At 37.2% G+C, this 15,121-nt stretch overlaps 1 protein-coding gene across 3 annotated transcripts in view; it reads right to left on the bottom strand.

Moving 5' to 3' along the window:
- CCDC93 (coiled-coil domain containing 93) overlaps positions 1-15,121 on the bottom strand; it is a 52,979-nt gene that overhangs the window by 24,431 nt on the left and 13,427 nt on the right. For all 3 annotated transcript variants that reach the window (XR_011141979.1, XM_068949170.1, XM_068949172.1), the window contains exons 7-12: positions 14,826-14,926; positions 10,421-10,460; positions 8,866-8,958; positions 8,344-8,394; positions 7,051-7,137; positions 750-866 (exon numbers count right to left, since the gene is read on the bottom strand). Coding sequence is in view for 2 of the 3 variants with exons in the window: in XM_068949170.1 (XP_068805271.1) it covers positions 750-866; positions 7,051-7,137; positions 8,344-8,394; positions 8,866-8,958; positions 10,421-10,460; positions 14,826-14,926 (489 nt within the window). In the remaining variant the exon portion in view is untranslated. The remainder of the gene's footprint in view (positions 1-749; positions 867-7,050; positions 7,138-8,343; positions 8,395-8,865; positions 8,959-10,420; positions 10,461-14,825; positions 14,927-15,121) is intronic.

Genomic DNA, 15,121 nt, shown 5'->3' with positions numbered 1-15,121 from the left:
GAAATCGCATGACTGGTTACAACAATGTGCATAGTTAAAAGCAGCATTTCCTTGCAGCATTTCCTTAATGACAATTTTTTTCCACTCATACTTTTTTGCATTAAAACGGCAATAGCATAAATAGGTTAAAATATGAAAATAGTGATTCTTACTCTTACAGATATGAACACAACACTAGTCACAAGTTCAAGAGCATTTTCTCCCTAAAACAAATGTTTGCTTTTTTCTTTTTTTTGAAGTCACATCAAAAGATGCAGTGAACAACTTCAAAATAAAATAAACAAAAAAAAAGGAGCTCAGTGCGCAAATCTGCAGCTGGCTTTTAGTCAAACATACAGAAGCACAGGCAAGGGCTAAAAATCCATTTGTAACATATTTTAGAATAACTTCTTAAATTGTTTCTTCAATGGACTTGCTTTCACAATTTCAACACTATACCTAACAAGTAAAATAGACAAAAACACAGGAAACATCTCTAGAAGAGGTATGCAACAAACAACAACAACAAAAAGCATCTTTTGATCAGCTAATCCTGTGTTCACAGAGCTATCCAATTCCTGAACATAAAAACAGTCGCATTGTCTTGGTAATAAATGCGCAAACAAGACATTCGGAGATGCTGAAATTAACATTCAGCGTGACAAACTGCTGATACAAGAGACAGTTTGCAAGTCTTTTCTGGACGGCAAGAACTTTACGATTAACCACATTTATCAATGTTTTCTTTTTGTTACGCACACAGTACTTACTTCTTCCAGGAGTTTTGTTTTCTGCAAAATCTGCTTATTCAGAGATGCTACTTTCCTTCTGTGTTGTTGAGCAGCTCCAAGTCTTTCTGGTCGCTCCTCAGCGGAAAGCTCAGACTGCTAAAATAAACAGCAACAAGAGCTTGTTGAACCTCATGCCATTACTTTTTTCTTCTACAGAAACTCAAAAAAGCCAGACTGGGACAGATCTGTGATACTGCTCATCCAGAACTGTGTCACACCATCCAGTACAAAGAGTGGCTTAACAGAGAAACAGATTTATCTACCTATAGACTTGAATCAAGGTCAGGAAGGAGGTAACCAACTGAACTGCACCCCAGAGGTACCAGATGGCGTGCCTGTCACTGCTTATTTTAAGTAAGTTAAAAGTAAAGTGAGGTTAGAGATATGACAGTAAACAAAAACAACAACAACACAACAGTATTACAATTAAGCCTGGCAGGGTTCCTAAATGGAAGAAATACAAGTGTGCTAAAAAACACCTTAAGTAGTGAGACAGTTTTCCAGTGTAAGTGGTATTTACTGAATTTGTTGGATCGGAGATGCTTCGTACCCCAATATTTAGATTCAGAACTACTAAAAAACGTGAACAACAGGGCGTTTAGATTCTGCAATACCGGCTTGGATCCATTCTCTATGCTCAATGATGTACTCAGTGTCATAATTACTTGTACCTCTCCACATCTTATTTGTTTTTATTTGCTACAGGCACCAGTCTTTGAAAACTGCTCAGTGGAGGATGCACTGCCAAGAAAGTGTCATTTAAATATGTAATGAAGACAGCAACCTGGATGCAGCTCTTATCTCTGAATTTTAAAGGGACGGATGCCAGAAATATTCCTTACCAGGGATAACATTTATAATAAAAATTGTGCATTTGCAACAGACTAAAGACTAATTAAAAATCAGTGATAGCTACTTACCTAACTGATTATTTGTCTAAATATTATTTGTACCTTTTGAAAGTCCTCACTAATATTTACATCCATCTGTTTTGGTAATTTGCTTTATTCACTCAGATTTTTCTAATTTATCTCTTTTCCAATATTTCATTAGCAAAACAGTTAATTTTCAGCTATTTCAGGCACTAATTTGCTGAGCCTGTCAAATACTCCAATACCGAGTGCGTTTTGAACGATCACCAGATGTTGACAACCACTACAACGTATAATCAGCAAAACGTTACAAAAAGTATGAAATACTCCACACAGGTATTTGCTTCTGGTATCCTTCCTAGACAGGTGGGAAAGCAGCTTCATTAACAGCTTCACTTTAAATGAAAATATGAGGTAAAAACTCTTCTCTTACTTTTCTTCATTTTATGTTATTCATGCTGAAAAGCAGCTTAATGCCTTGTTACCCTTTTACGCTTACAGCAAGAAAAGGCTAATTCTGACATCTTAGACTTCCTTTCTATTTGTTAAGAAAGGAAAAATGCCTCTAAACAACAGCTGTAACACTGAATTATTGAACAAATACCTACTCAGATTTACTCATTTCTCTCACTGCTAAATATCCTTTTAGCAATGCTCTTAAAGCAGGTATGCTTTAATAGTGCCCATTTAAAAGTTTATGTTCATAAAAGAGAAAATCTTAAAATACTGTGTTCTCATTTCACTCTGCAAGTGAACTATGAACGTAACTTTCAAAGTAACTACTAAATTGGATCAGTAGTACTTAACGCTCTTCATTTTTAAGGATCAAGCCAGAAAAGACTGCCATTTTTTTCCACAGTTTAGAGGACAAGAACCAAAGTAGAACTGGAAGAGCAGCTGAGTGAACTGTGGATGTATTGCATAATCAAGAGCAAAAGAATGTTGGACAGTGAAGATAGTAAGAAAGAAATTCTAAATTTGCCTTAAAAAGCAGGAAGTTTATTGTTTGTAGAGAGAGCAAAAAATCTTCTAACAGTACTTGCCAGCCAAGAGAGCTTTAGGGATTAGATGTTTTTTGATATTTAAAACATATAAAAAATACTTAAGTATGAAAATTGATATTTTATGTATTGTATTTTGATTTAATTGGTTTTAAATCATAAGTTTCGTAAATGTAATCACAAGTGTGATAAGTATAAGTTGCTGCTTGCAATAATCTTCTGTTGCACGTTGCCAGTGCTTAGTCAGAACAAAAGCCAGTTTGATTTGTGCACGTCAGTCATTATTGTCCTCTTTCATTGTAGTGTTTGAACTAGACTAACTAGGACTGCTAACAGTGTAATTAAAGCAAAATTATTAAGAACAGCTTATCGAGATTTTCTTACTCATTCTCATTTTCAGTTTAGGCAGTTACTTCTTAAAGGCAAAGAATGGAAAAAGCAGCCTATTTTGAGGAAACATTTGAAGATCAAAGAATTTGTAAAGTGGTCAAATGTGTTTTGGATTCTTCTGTATTAAGGTGGAGTTGGGGAGCAATGATTTACTGTATTTACAGGAGACTTAAAAAGGTTGCCACTCTGCAAATCTTTAAGAATAAGTCTGTGGCTGGCCAGTTCCATAGCTGTTGGATGGGGGTGGCTTTTTGAGGGGAGAGAGGAGAACACAGAAAAGGGTGTGTGCGGTTACAGAGTGACCGTAAGCTGTGAGAGTTGGGGACAGGGAGAGACTAAAAGTGAGAGTGGATGCTAGAGTAAGTCAATGTAGACTACACTAATTTGTTTCCTTTGGGAATGTAAGAGGATGATTCATGGGATCTCACATACTTTCCCGTCTTATTTCTGGTCATTTATGTGAAACACCCATGAAAGAGCTGACTCCACAAAAGAGCTGATTCAGGCTGAATTCTCCTGGGGGTACATAGGAAGTAGAATGAGAGAAGAGTGTTTCCCTTCTGTATTTGCTTGCATGAGAAGTTTCCCATTAGAAATAAAGTTTTGAGGGAAGTTCTTCTGCCTAAGGGAATGTAAATATTTCATTAACACGACAGGCTTCTGCTTCTCTTCCAGCTTCCACCAAGAGTGTAATCACTGAGGTCAATATATTCAGTCAACGTATTCCGACAGAGTGAGAGTCAGGCTTTGCGGACTTTAAGTTGAAAGCTCAATGAAATTCTTGAGCTACTTATTGCCAAGGCTGAACTGTATGCATTCTTATTTTTACATGATCAGTCTCGGGCTCTTTTAATTGATGTGACTTTCTCTTGCATTTCCAGTTTTCTTGACTTGCATGTTATGCATAATAGTTCAGCTAATCATGCAAAGGAAAGAAGGATGGGGTCTTGGAATGCATGACATCAAAAGGCAAAGGGAAGACAGGATTAATACACGCATTAGTACTTGATAATATTTGCATTGTGAGAAACACTGAATTACTCTTGAATACAGATTACCCTTGAATGAAAATTCACCTGGGTTTTCTACACGCACATTTCATTTTTCTTTTCTCATCTGTGACTTTACTCCAACAAATTACCTGAAAGTTACTTCTTTTCCCCACAGATAGTCATGTCCCAGCCAGTATCCCCTGCCTTTATCACCAACAGCCACTAACACTTACCTAACAGCAAAAATCCCTCGTTATTTCTGGGTCTCTCACTAGCCTGAATGAGTAGTTGCCTCCTGAACACTGTTAAGAAAGCTGTATCTGAGCGAGTCTACTAAGTACTAGTGTCTCAGACTGCTCAAGTTTGCTGCACTACCTCAATAAAAGTAGTTCAATTACAGAGGCAGCAAGGGATACAGGACATATCCTTTACTTTTTCTGTTAAATTGTGTTATACCTATACCTGCCTCACTTCTGCGTTCTTTCCCATTTCCTGCAACTGCTCAGCTGCCCTAAAAAGATTTAGCTAATTCAAATAAAACAAGTTAAACAAGTATTAGCAGCCTCATTTTGTATGACAGAATTTGGAAAGTTAAAACACCACATCAATTATGTTTTCTTGTATATATTGGGATCACTAAACTATTGCAACTCGAAAACTGGCAGCCAAACTAAATGGCCAATTACAGACCCTAAGAGCCTGCCTCCCACTGCTCACATTAAAAAAAAGCTTGAAGTGGGAAGGAAGCAGGAAACAGATGCAATGAATTTCACCCTTCGTAACGAGATTCTCTCTCAGACATTACTACTAGGAACTCTCTAAAGAGTAAAAAGAAACAGAATTGAATCATTAGTTTGCATAACTTCACCCCAAAAAAATTTGAGTCTCTGTGCTGAAATAACAACCTTTGTAGCAGTAACTAATTTTGTAGCCAATTTTGTGCATCCCTGCTGGTACAATCATCTACTACTACACAGATAGGAGTTCCTAACTTCATCATAGTTGCCTCGATTTGAAGTCCACTGTCTGAAGCCTAAAGGGAAAAACAACAACAAAAAAAAAAATCTCAAACCCTGTAACAGCTCAACTCTGTTTTCAATCTAGCTCCAGGTAGATCCTTAGCAATCATTTCAAAATATTTTGCAGTCATTTTTTCTTGATGTTTCCCCACGGCTCAGGAACTCAAGAGTAAGTGACAGAATCTCGCCTTACCTTTCACGGTTCTGGTAAGCAAATAAATAGCAATTTAGTGTCTTCCTTCAATGACTTATTTTAATCATACGATACTGCTGAAATGCTTATTCTATGCTATTCCAAGCATAGAGGACATAATAATGTCCAACATAGGATTCCAGAAGTTGGAAAATACTCTGAGTCAGCTTCTCATTACATAAGCAACTTGCAAACAGCGTTTAGACCTGCTGAAGAGGATTCTCCTTCACGCATTTTTAAAGGCAGTAATTTTGAGACAGTACTTATCTAGTTTCAGTCATTCTCTCATTTTAACAGGGAACAAGCTTCTCTTATTCTACTGCAAGCAAAACCTCCTGTTACATAAGGGGATCCCTACAAATTCTCAGAGAAAGAATCCCTCAAACACAGTTTTAAAAGCAAAGCTACATTGAATAAATCGCCTCAGAAAGATGTTGATGGAGAGGCAGATAAAAGCCATGCTAACAGCGTTCTGCCAAAATTTTTAGAATCATCCCTTCCAGTTTACCCAGTATGTTCATACAACAGGAGAAAGCGGGACAAACCCCGCAAAAAAATTGTACGTGCCGATCTTCAGCAAAAATACTATCCTGCAAGAACGGCCCTGGCATACAGCAACACCAAATTTAGAATTTTATTTGCCAGCTGTCTTCATTGGCAACAGGCCCGTGGATCAGGTCCCGATTAAGGCCCTGACAGACAAATAAACACTGCTTTTTAATCAGAATAGGAACAGTTACAAGGGGTTAAAGCTGTTGGAACCACATGCAAACACTGTTGATGCTTCTATAAGCTGTTTGATAACATCCTTAATTTTCTTTTTCTGGTGCACACGTGCTCACAAAGATTTTTATTTATTTTTTTGGTCGCAACCAGTAGATTTGATTTTAAAAGTGATATATTTTTGGTTTGACTTGAATCAGTTCTTACTTTCCAGAGTATTAATCACTGTTCTACTATAATAGTCAAGGTCCTGCTGCCTTCTCTCAGAACAGAAGAAATGTAACATTGAAATATGACCCATGGGCTTCTGTTCTTCTAATCCACTATAATAAAGAAAGGCCAAGAATTTGCTATAGACTGTGAGTTATAGGGTTTATCTCCCAAATGGGAAAGCTCCATACCTCATAAGTGTCAAGAAAAAGGAAAAAATATGAGAAGACTATTGGACAAATACCAGCGACCTATAACTCATAACTGGCAGTGATGTATTATACGGATTAATTGCCTGAGGAGCCAGATTTTCTTTTCACATTACCGTAAAAATAATCACAGTTGAACACAATAAATGGAGCTAATAAACAAAGTTAATTGCCTTGACTTCTAAAAGCAGCAAAGGTTTGCTTTCCGATGATACTAGCTTAGGAACCAGAGATCTGGCACGTGACTGGTAATTGGAGCCAAGTGCAAGTAAGATCCCAGTACCTGAAAAGACTTAGGCCAGTTTTTCACTGAGCAGGCCCACCGAGCTGTATTTCTGTGCTTAAAACTAAACGTCTAAAAACGCATTAAGAATTTAGGCCTCTAGTTCCAATAAAATATCAGCTCAGCCTCTTATTCAGGAAAACACTTAAGCAGGTGTTTATACCGTATTTACACATTAACACAGTTTAGGAGTATGTGCTCTCACCCTAAAAGCTTGCGCATGTCTGAGTCTGATTTAAATACTTCCCTGAATCTGGTTTTGCTGTCTTCTACTATGACACAGACTGCTGTTTTAGGAGAACCTCTGCAGTTAATTTGGAAGCTTGAAAGCTGAATTAGTAAGCTACCAAACATGACCTGGTAAAGCACAACCAGGAAACACTCTTACCTTTTCGGCATATTCTGACACTATTTGCTTGATCTCATCTGATTGGAGTCCAACAATCTGGCCTACTGTGCTTGCTGTCAACTTGCCCTGCAATTGAATCAAAAAGTGCTTGAGTTTTGGAAAAGCCTGTGTTTTTATACAGCAACTTCCCCAAGCTCTAATTTTAACAGAAACAAAAACCTTAATTACATTGCATTAAGAGCCCTAATCACAGAAAAGCCCAACAAACTTCCCAAAGGAAACTTCATTGATGGAAATTCCTTCATTTCTAACCTTTGAGCAAACAGCATCAGTCAACCGAATTCAGATTTTCAAGTATTTACATCAAATTGTATTTCACATACTGAATTTTACAGGTACAGTAATAAAACTCTCTTTTAGACCACATTTTGAGTCAAACTATGACTACGTAGATAGCCTGAAAGAATGCACTTTTAAAATGAGAGGCACATAGAGAAGCAGCCTTCCACGCAAGGAGACTGAATTCTACAATGGATTTCACTACAAAGAACGCCAGTCAACTTTGAGACTAGACTACTTATTGCTTTCTCTTTTGCAGCCGAAGCATGTTATTTCTGTTTATGTCAAACAGCTGTATTTCTTCCAACTAACCTCACCCAAAAAACGCAAGTGTAAGAATTTCCAAAATAAGCGCAGCCTAAAAGTTCCGCTACATCATTGTTATACTACAACCAATTAAGAATCTGAATGGAAAATATAGATATATTTTTTTTAAGCAAAAGCTTGAAATGCACACACTTTTCTTCTCCTCTCCCCAGTAAGAGGATTATTTCTCTGGATATCATCAAATATATACCGTATTATTTCTTGGGTGATGTTTTTGCCCTGAAATTCTCCTTGTAGAATCCATTTGAAAGAGGCATTTATTTAGAGTATTTTTACTATTTCAAGGTGAAGGATTAAGTTAGCAGCCCTGTAAAACGTGCTGTCTTCCTAATTCAACCATTTTTTCTTGCATTCCCTTTATGAAAATATATATGCAAAATTTTTTTCAAAGAACTTCAGAGAGTTAACCCAGTTTTAATAATAATTACTTTAAGTGACAGCTTTAAAGTAAGTGGTGTAAATAGCATGTTTAACTGCTCTCATGTAACATTATAATGCAAGAATGAAAGTTCTGACTGGGAAAACAGTATTAGCCTTTGTGTGACATCTTAACGACAGGTGAGGCCTGACAAAGTGGGAAACTCTCTGACGATGAATCTGAACTGCAATTGCTAAAACATACCCACATCCATAATTAAAGCTACATTAGTTTTAAATGCTGCTTACCTTTTCTGTTGCCATTGCAGCCATTCCAGTCATCAGAGTTTTAATGCGAAGCTAGGGCAAGATGCGAACGTAACTTCAACATATTCTGTTTACTGACAGTGACGTACATATAAAACTACTATCATTTAACATGATTATGCATTATTTTAACACATGCAATGGGACAGTAGTTCTACAAACATTAGAGAAGGGGTGGCTAAAGTTACCAAACGTAAGAAAGTTCTTTGTAACAGTAGAGGCTAATTCAGAGTAGTCAGCTACCAAGAGCAACCCAGAACACATGCACTAACCTCTTAAAAATACTCAGACTCCAAAACAAAGTTGACTATTTGGTATTAAATATCAACAGACATTTAATTTTGTGCTTCCATTTCAGCTTCCATATTTGCCTGTGTGAAGGAACTCCCATGTCAGTTAAGCACTGAGGTTTTCCTCCTTGCAGAGAATGACTCTGCAATGCTTACTGCTCCTCTCCCCCAGTTAGTGACATCCACGCCCGCTACATATACACACACGGCACACCTCTTCAGCAGCCTGAAGGTCATCTTCGTCACAAGCCTCAGCTTTTCCTGCTGCTGCAAGCCCTGGAGGTAGCACAATTTTTTTATCTTCAGCCTATTTAAAAGAAATTAAGAAAACATTATACCTAACTCCAGTGATCCGAAGCATCAAGAAAGACAACATGGAAAAAACTGGAACGTAACCGTTCTGTTTTTACGGATACTTTATAGACACAGGTAACGCTGGAACATCCTACAGTTCAGTTCATGCCAACTGAGGTGCAACCCTTACTGACTTCACAAATATCTCAGTTGTTCAAGACAGTGCCTCTGGCTTGCTACGCACACAGCTGGGGCAAAGATCCTTTATTCTACATCCTTCTGAGATCCACAACCTCACAAGCCAACTGTCTAGTCCAGAAGTTTGGCCTTGACATCTAACACACAGGGGAAAGCTGCTATTTTTGACAGAAGTTAAATTAAGATATGAAAAATGATTCAACCGGTGTAACAAACATACGACATTCAGAATGTTTGCCTAGTTCAGACAGAAGTATACTTACCACCAAAATAATGAGTACGGACAAAAGACAGACTCAACTTCTAGGTCACTCTATTGTACCATTGACCAGACTACTTAATCTTCTGCTTCTACCATACTGGTGACTCGATTCACACAATAAACATGACAGTCTAATACATACTCCAAAGTCAGTAAAATTTGTGAAGAAACAAAATGAACTATATGAGGCAAGACAACAGCCTGGAAGTGACTTTCAGGGAAAAAGAGGTGGGCATAGATTTGGGAAAATCTCCATTTATATAATTTACATGTTAAATGTACATGTGGATTATTGAGATAAAGAAAGAGGGCAACCTCAATATACTCAATGTACTGTTAAGACCATAATATGCTTAGTGTATTTCCTCATTAACACCATCTATAATAACTTGTAATCAAAGTAATATCCGCACTGAAATAATAAAACTGTAAATACTCCAATTAGCATAGCTTATGATTCCATAACCATCAAAAGCACAGGCAAGAATACTACTTTTCGAGACACACCATGATTTATTTATGGCATGGTATCATGCTTCTCTATCACATTAAATGACCTGGTATGTAATAAATGCCCACAAATTTTCTCACCTCGCTGAATGTTTATTTAAAACAAAAGAAAAAAAACCTCTAAGAAATGCATCTTAGAACACCTAAAGATAGTCATTAAGCAGACAGGATATATGGTTATCCCACATTAAAAAACTACCATCAGCAAACCTCTGATTTAAGCAACCTTTGTTTATAGAATGTAAACTTTAATGGCTATTGGCAGGTGAGGGAAATCACTTAAAAAAAAAAGTTGGTAATCATTAGCATCTTTCACAGCACACAGATTTTTAGTCCCAGTTAGCCCTTTTTAAGGGATGGTAAGAATAAAAGTTACAGCTTTATATTCTGTTGTATTGCTGTAAGATCTTACAGTAACCAACACTCCCAAGAAAATTAATACAAGTCTTCCCACAATTTGAGTATTTAAAAAACAAACAAACAAAATCAATAATAGTATTTTTACCTGTTCTGTTTTTCCTGCTTGTCTGCTAAATCCGTATCTCCTAAAATAATAATAGTAACATCAGACAAGTGTATCGCTGTTTCCAGTGTTCTCGATTTCACAACAAGAAGTTTCTATCAGTTTTCAACATAAGAAATCCACTAAAAAGTGCACCATTTAACAAAAGCGAGCCAGGCGCACGTTAGTTATGGAATGCTTCAAGTGAACTACACAAGCAGGTTCTGTAGCATATTTACAGTATAACGTCAGGCCCATCTACTCCATCCAGTACAGTCCGCAAATCTAGACTGTTCCTAAAGCATCGTCATGTAAAGTTAACGGATGGAAAAAGCAACGCTCTCTTTCCATTTAGAAAGTGATCCTGAGCTATAAGGCATAAATCCTCGAATTCTGGACAGGCCTTAAGAAATTGTCAATGCAATCTCTGCTCCTGAAGAACATTCATGCTTGTGTGGTTCAATGAACTTGCAATTCCTTCTGAAGTGTGGCCTTAAAGCTTCTGAGCTTTAAATATATACTTAGGCAAATTTTGTTTTTTCTTTTTTTGAGGGGAAAAAATTGACATTTGAGTTACATTGTTAGTTTAGAAATATTATTCTACAGAAAAGACAGGCAGAAAGCATTTTTAAATCTGAGCAAGAAAGCACCCTCATTATCAGGAAACACAAAACCCATGTCTATACGCATAGACATGAAGAGAACTGATGTTCCCGGTTGACTAAATTGCAGCGAAGACTAATTGCTTATCTACTGCAGAAGCATGACTACTTAAAGGCCTTTTATGGCTATAAGCTAGACGTGATCCTCAGCAACCGTATCAATTGTCACCAGTTCTCCATTTAGTAAACATTCATAATTACAGGATAAATCCAGTCATGTTTTATTACAATATAACTCCAAGTTCTCAAGAATTCCCAAACATGTAAGATCTCCCTGCATTTTTAAAGCTTATCAACACGGGGAGCGTGACAGAGCATCACCACCATGAAGAATACGCATAAAGCTGTATTTGCAAAGAAGCATTTAATAGTAGTACTGCCATTCTTGTACATCTTTTACTGCTTTCTGTAAGAGCATGAGGTTATTTTCACGCATACAATTGCATCCAAGAAGTGAACTGCACCAAAACAGCAATAATAAAAACTTGAGCATCAATTATACCAACAGAGAACATACATGTATCCCAGGCCTAACACTTCACATGTTAGAAGAACTGACTTTGTACTTTGTTTGAAAACTGATTGAGATTATGCAAAGACAAGGCAAAGAGAGCCCTTACTTGAAACAGGATACACAAGTACATGGAAAGATGCTCACCGACATCACTAAGCTCTCAGAACAGACTCTGGCTAACCAAGTCACACTCATTTGTGATAGCCTTTAAAATGAAGGCCACAGGAACAAAACCAATTCAGAAAACAGCACTATATCACTGGCTGTATCTGTGTAATGCTGCATTTGACATCAAGGCATGACAAGACCCTCTATTATTCACTGTACTGAGAGAAGGAACTTTTATTATTGGTGTCCTCTGAAAGAGGTCATTTTTACGATAACTGAGGGGGCATTTAGGAGTAAAAAAACCTCTACTCACATGATTTCAAGACTACCACCTACATGTAAGGAAAGAATGAGAGGTTCACTCTAACCATGTGAAATTTAAAAGCATTCAACTTTCTATCTAAACATATCAGCCAAAAGTCTACTATCCGCCTTCTTAGCGGTGCTCTAGTTTCCCTACGTGTTGAAAGGCAGACAGTCATCCCTACTGCCCTCTCAGATTTCTGTACACATCTCTAAGTCCTTGTCCTCTTGTTATTCCTTAGTAGGTTCAAGGCAGACATACAATCGCCTTCCTCAAAATTTTCTTTCTCTAGCAAGACACATGAACTGGACATTTATTTGTCTTACTGCTGTCATTTTCTCAGATGTTCTTCTTTGTTTTTGCATTACATTAGTAACAGTTTTCTGATCAAGAATTGTACACTTCGGGAATTTATTGTGAAAGTATCACTAGAATACAATCAAATCCTGTGACTGTCCTAATTTTCTCCCTCTTCCATTCAATTTGTACGTTGAGCTTAACTTTTCATATTAGAAGACAGATACAGCTACTGTCCTTCCTTCTTATCAATTTAAATAATCAGTCCAATAAGTATTCTGTCATGCTCCATGCCCTTCAAAGACCAAATGTCTCTTCTCCCTCTGTTTTTCTGCAAGGGCTGTACAATACCAAATCAAGATCATCTTAAAAAAAAAAAAAAAAAAAAAATCCCACACAAACAAAAACCTGTCTTAAAGAGGCTTTTTCTTTCCCAAAAGTTCCTAAGTTCTTGATTGTCTTTCTTAACAGAAAGATAGTCCCAAGCCACTTCTCACATCTATGTGCTGACATTCACTATACATTATAATAGCTGATCCCTCACATCTTGAGTGCCACCTCCCTTTCTGTTCTTATTTCCTCTCTCTGTACTTGAACTTTCTCCATCACTCATTTTTCATCCATTTTTATGTTAAAGTTTTATCTGTTTTTCCAGCAGAAAGGAGTTTTTCCCTCTCAAAAACTACTCGGGTCTCAACTGTTCCACAATACCTAAGCTAAAACAATTTGTGATGATCCAGGAAATGGAAATCCCATCTTTTTATTTCAACTTTCGAGCTATACACCGATTTCAGGTTTTGTTTTTAAACTAAAATAACCCTATAAAAATCATACACAAGAATTCCCTCAGATCCCATAAGGTATTTCATGTTCTTTTTGTTTATCAGGAAATATGCCTATCAACACTAGTATGTACCGTTTCAGTGTCTTTACTACAAGAACAGATAACTAGCCCAGAGTATACCAAGACTTCAGCATGTCTATACCAGCTCTTTTGGATTCCCATTGTGACCACTGATCAGGCACCAATGAGCTGATCTAAATCTAAGGATTTCTGCATGCGCCATCTTCCTGTGAAGAGCAGGGGAAGAAATCCACATGCCAGGTAGAATAATCCCTGACAATGTCATCAACCTGCAAATTCAGTTTTCATTCAGGGAGGAAGCAGACTCTAAAAAGTGATGACGGACAGGTAAATCAAGCCTAACTCCTTAGGAGTATTAGACAAATAGGAGTCATTCAAGATTACAGTCCACAAAAATTATGAATGTCAGTTCTGTTAATAAAATCAGTAGTTAATATATACAGAAGAGGTCCTATATTTCCTTGTTTTTTTGACTAGATTAAACAAATCTGTTAGAGCAGCCAGCCATTTTGGGCTTTTAAAGTAGCTTGCTAATACTTCACATAACTGCACAGGACTCTACTGATGTCGGATGGATGGGAAGAGTTCTACGGTTAGTTATTTATACAGAGAGCTTATACAAAGTCAGGCTCTGCTAAGTAACAAGAGATCCAAATATCTTCCACTAGTTTCTTTCCACTAAAAACACACTGTGGGCTTCATCCCACTTCAAAGGAAAACAAGCTGAAAGACATTAATTTGTCCACGCTGCCATCAAATACCCTGAATGAAAGGACAAAAGGTTATAAGCAATCTGCAATCAGATCATTTGCTGACTTAAACTGTACGTCAAGAGAAAGAGACAAAAAGGAAAAGAGGAACGTACCTATAACAACAAGACAGAAAATCTGCAGCTTTTGGGGAGAAGAAGCCATAACAGATTCAAAAAGGAATGAAAATGTGATTTAATACTGATTAAGTACTAAGAACTTAGCAGAAAAACTGTCTGTATCACCAAGCTAAGAAAAGGAAACGGGAAATAGAGGCTGAAACAGGAACTCTATTAAATTATTTTTTGCGTTAGGAGAGCTCACAGAAAACCAGAGAGACTACCAGAGGTAACGGATATATGCAAACCTTTAGTAGTTTTGTATCTAACTGGAAGCTTGTAGACGGTAAGCAGACAAAGCACTAAACCATAATTTAGTCTCCTGATTTAACAGCTACACTAGAACTATAAAAAGAACCAGTAACAGCTTCAGTTCCTTTTCTCCCCAGTTTCTGGAGGACTGCTTGCAAAGAGGCAATACTTACTGACAGTCAAGGTTGCGAACCTTAGACTACCTAGAAGCATCATGGATTTAGGCCATTTTTATGGCGCAAAGAACGAACACTTTCAATAAACACTTCCTAGCTGTACTGCAGTACAGCTCATAGGACAAAGTCAGGGTACGGGCTTCCATTGTACGAGACATTGTTCACTTACGTAAAAGGACTATCCGGTTTCCAGTGAATTTACAGGCTAAGTAAACAAAATCTGAAACAGTCTGTTCTCAAGTAACGTGGAGGGAAAAAAATCGCAACAAAACAAACAAAAACACACAAGTCTCATTTGAAATACCTCTAAAGGTACACAATACAAAACTCATTCATAACTTATACAGACTGAAGCCTTTCACCTGCCATATTCCAGAAGCGTAGCATGAACCTTTGATTCCTCGTCTAGCAGTTCTTCAGCTCCCTCCTGACGTTTATATTTTCTCTGGGGTTTATAAATCTCCTGTAAGGCAGTGAATAAATTTAAAGCTTGCCCAACACTTTTCTAAAATAAATGAAGAATTTTGTTTTTTAGAATGAGATATACCACTGGTTGTTTTCTAAGTCAATATACTCAACCAAATAAATAAAATCTAAGGAAGAAGTCTGCTACTAAAGTCATCACGCTATCCCAAGGAGATCCTAGCTGGACAACAAT

This window comes from Struthio camelus, chromosome 6, assembly GCF_040807025.1.
Source record: "Struthio camelus isolate bStrCam1 chromosome 6, bStrCam1.hap1, whole genome shotgun sequence".
NCBI classification, from domain to species: Eukaryota; Metazoa; Chordata; class Aves; order Struthioniformes; family Struthionidae; genus Struthio; species Struthio camelus.
The sequence above is the reverse complement of the archived record's forward strand: the minus strand, read 5'-3'. Positions and strand labels throughout refer to the sequence as shown.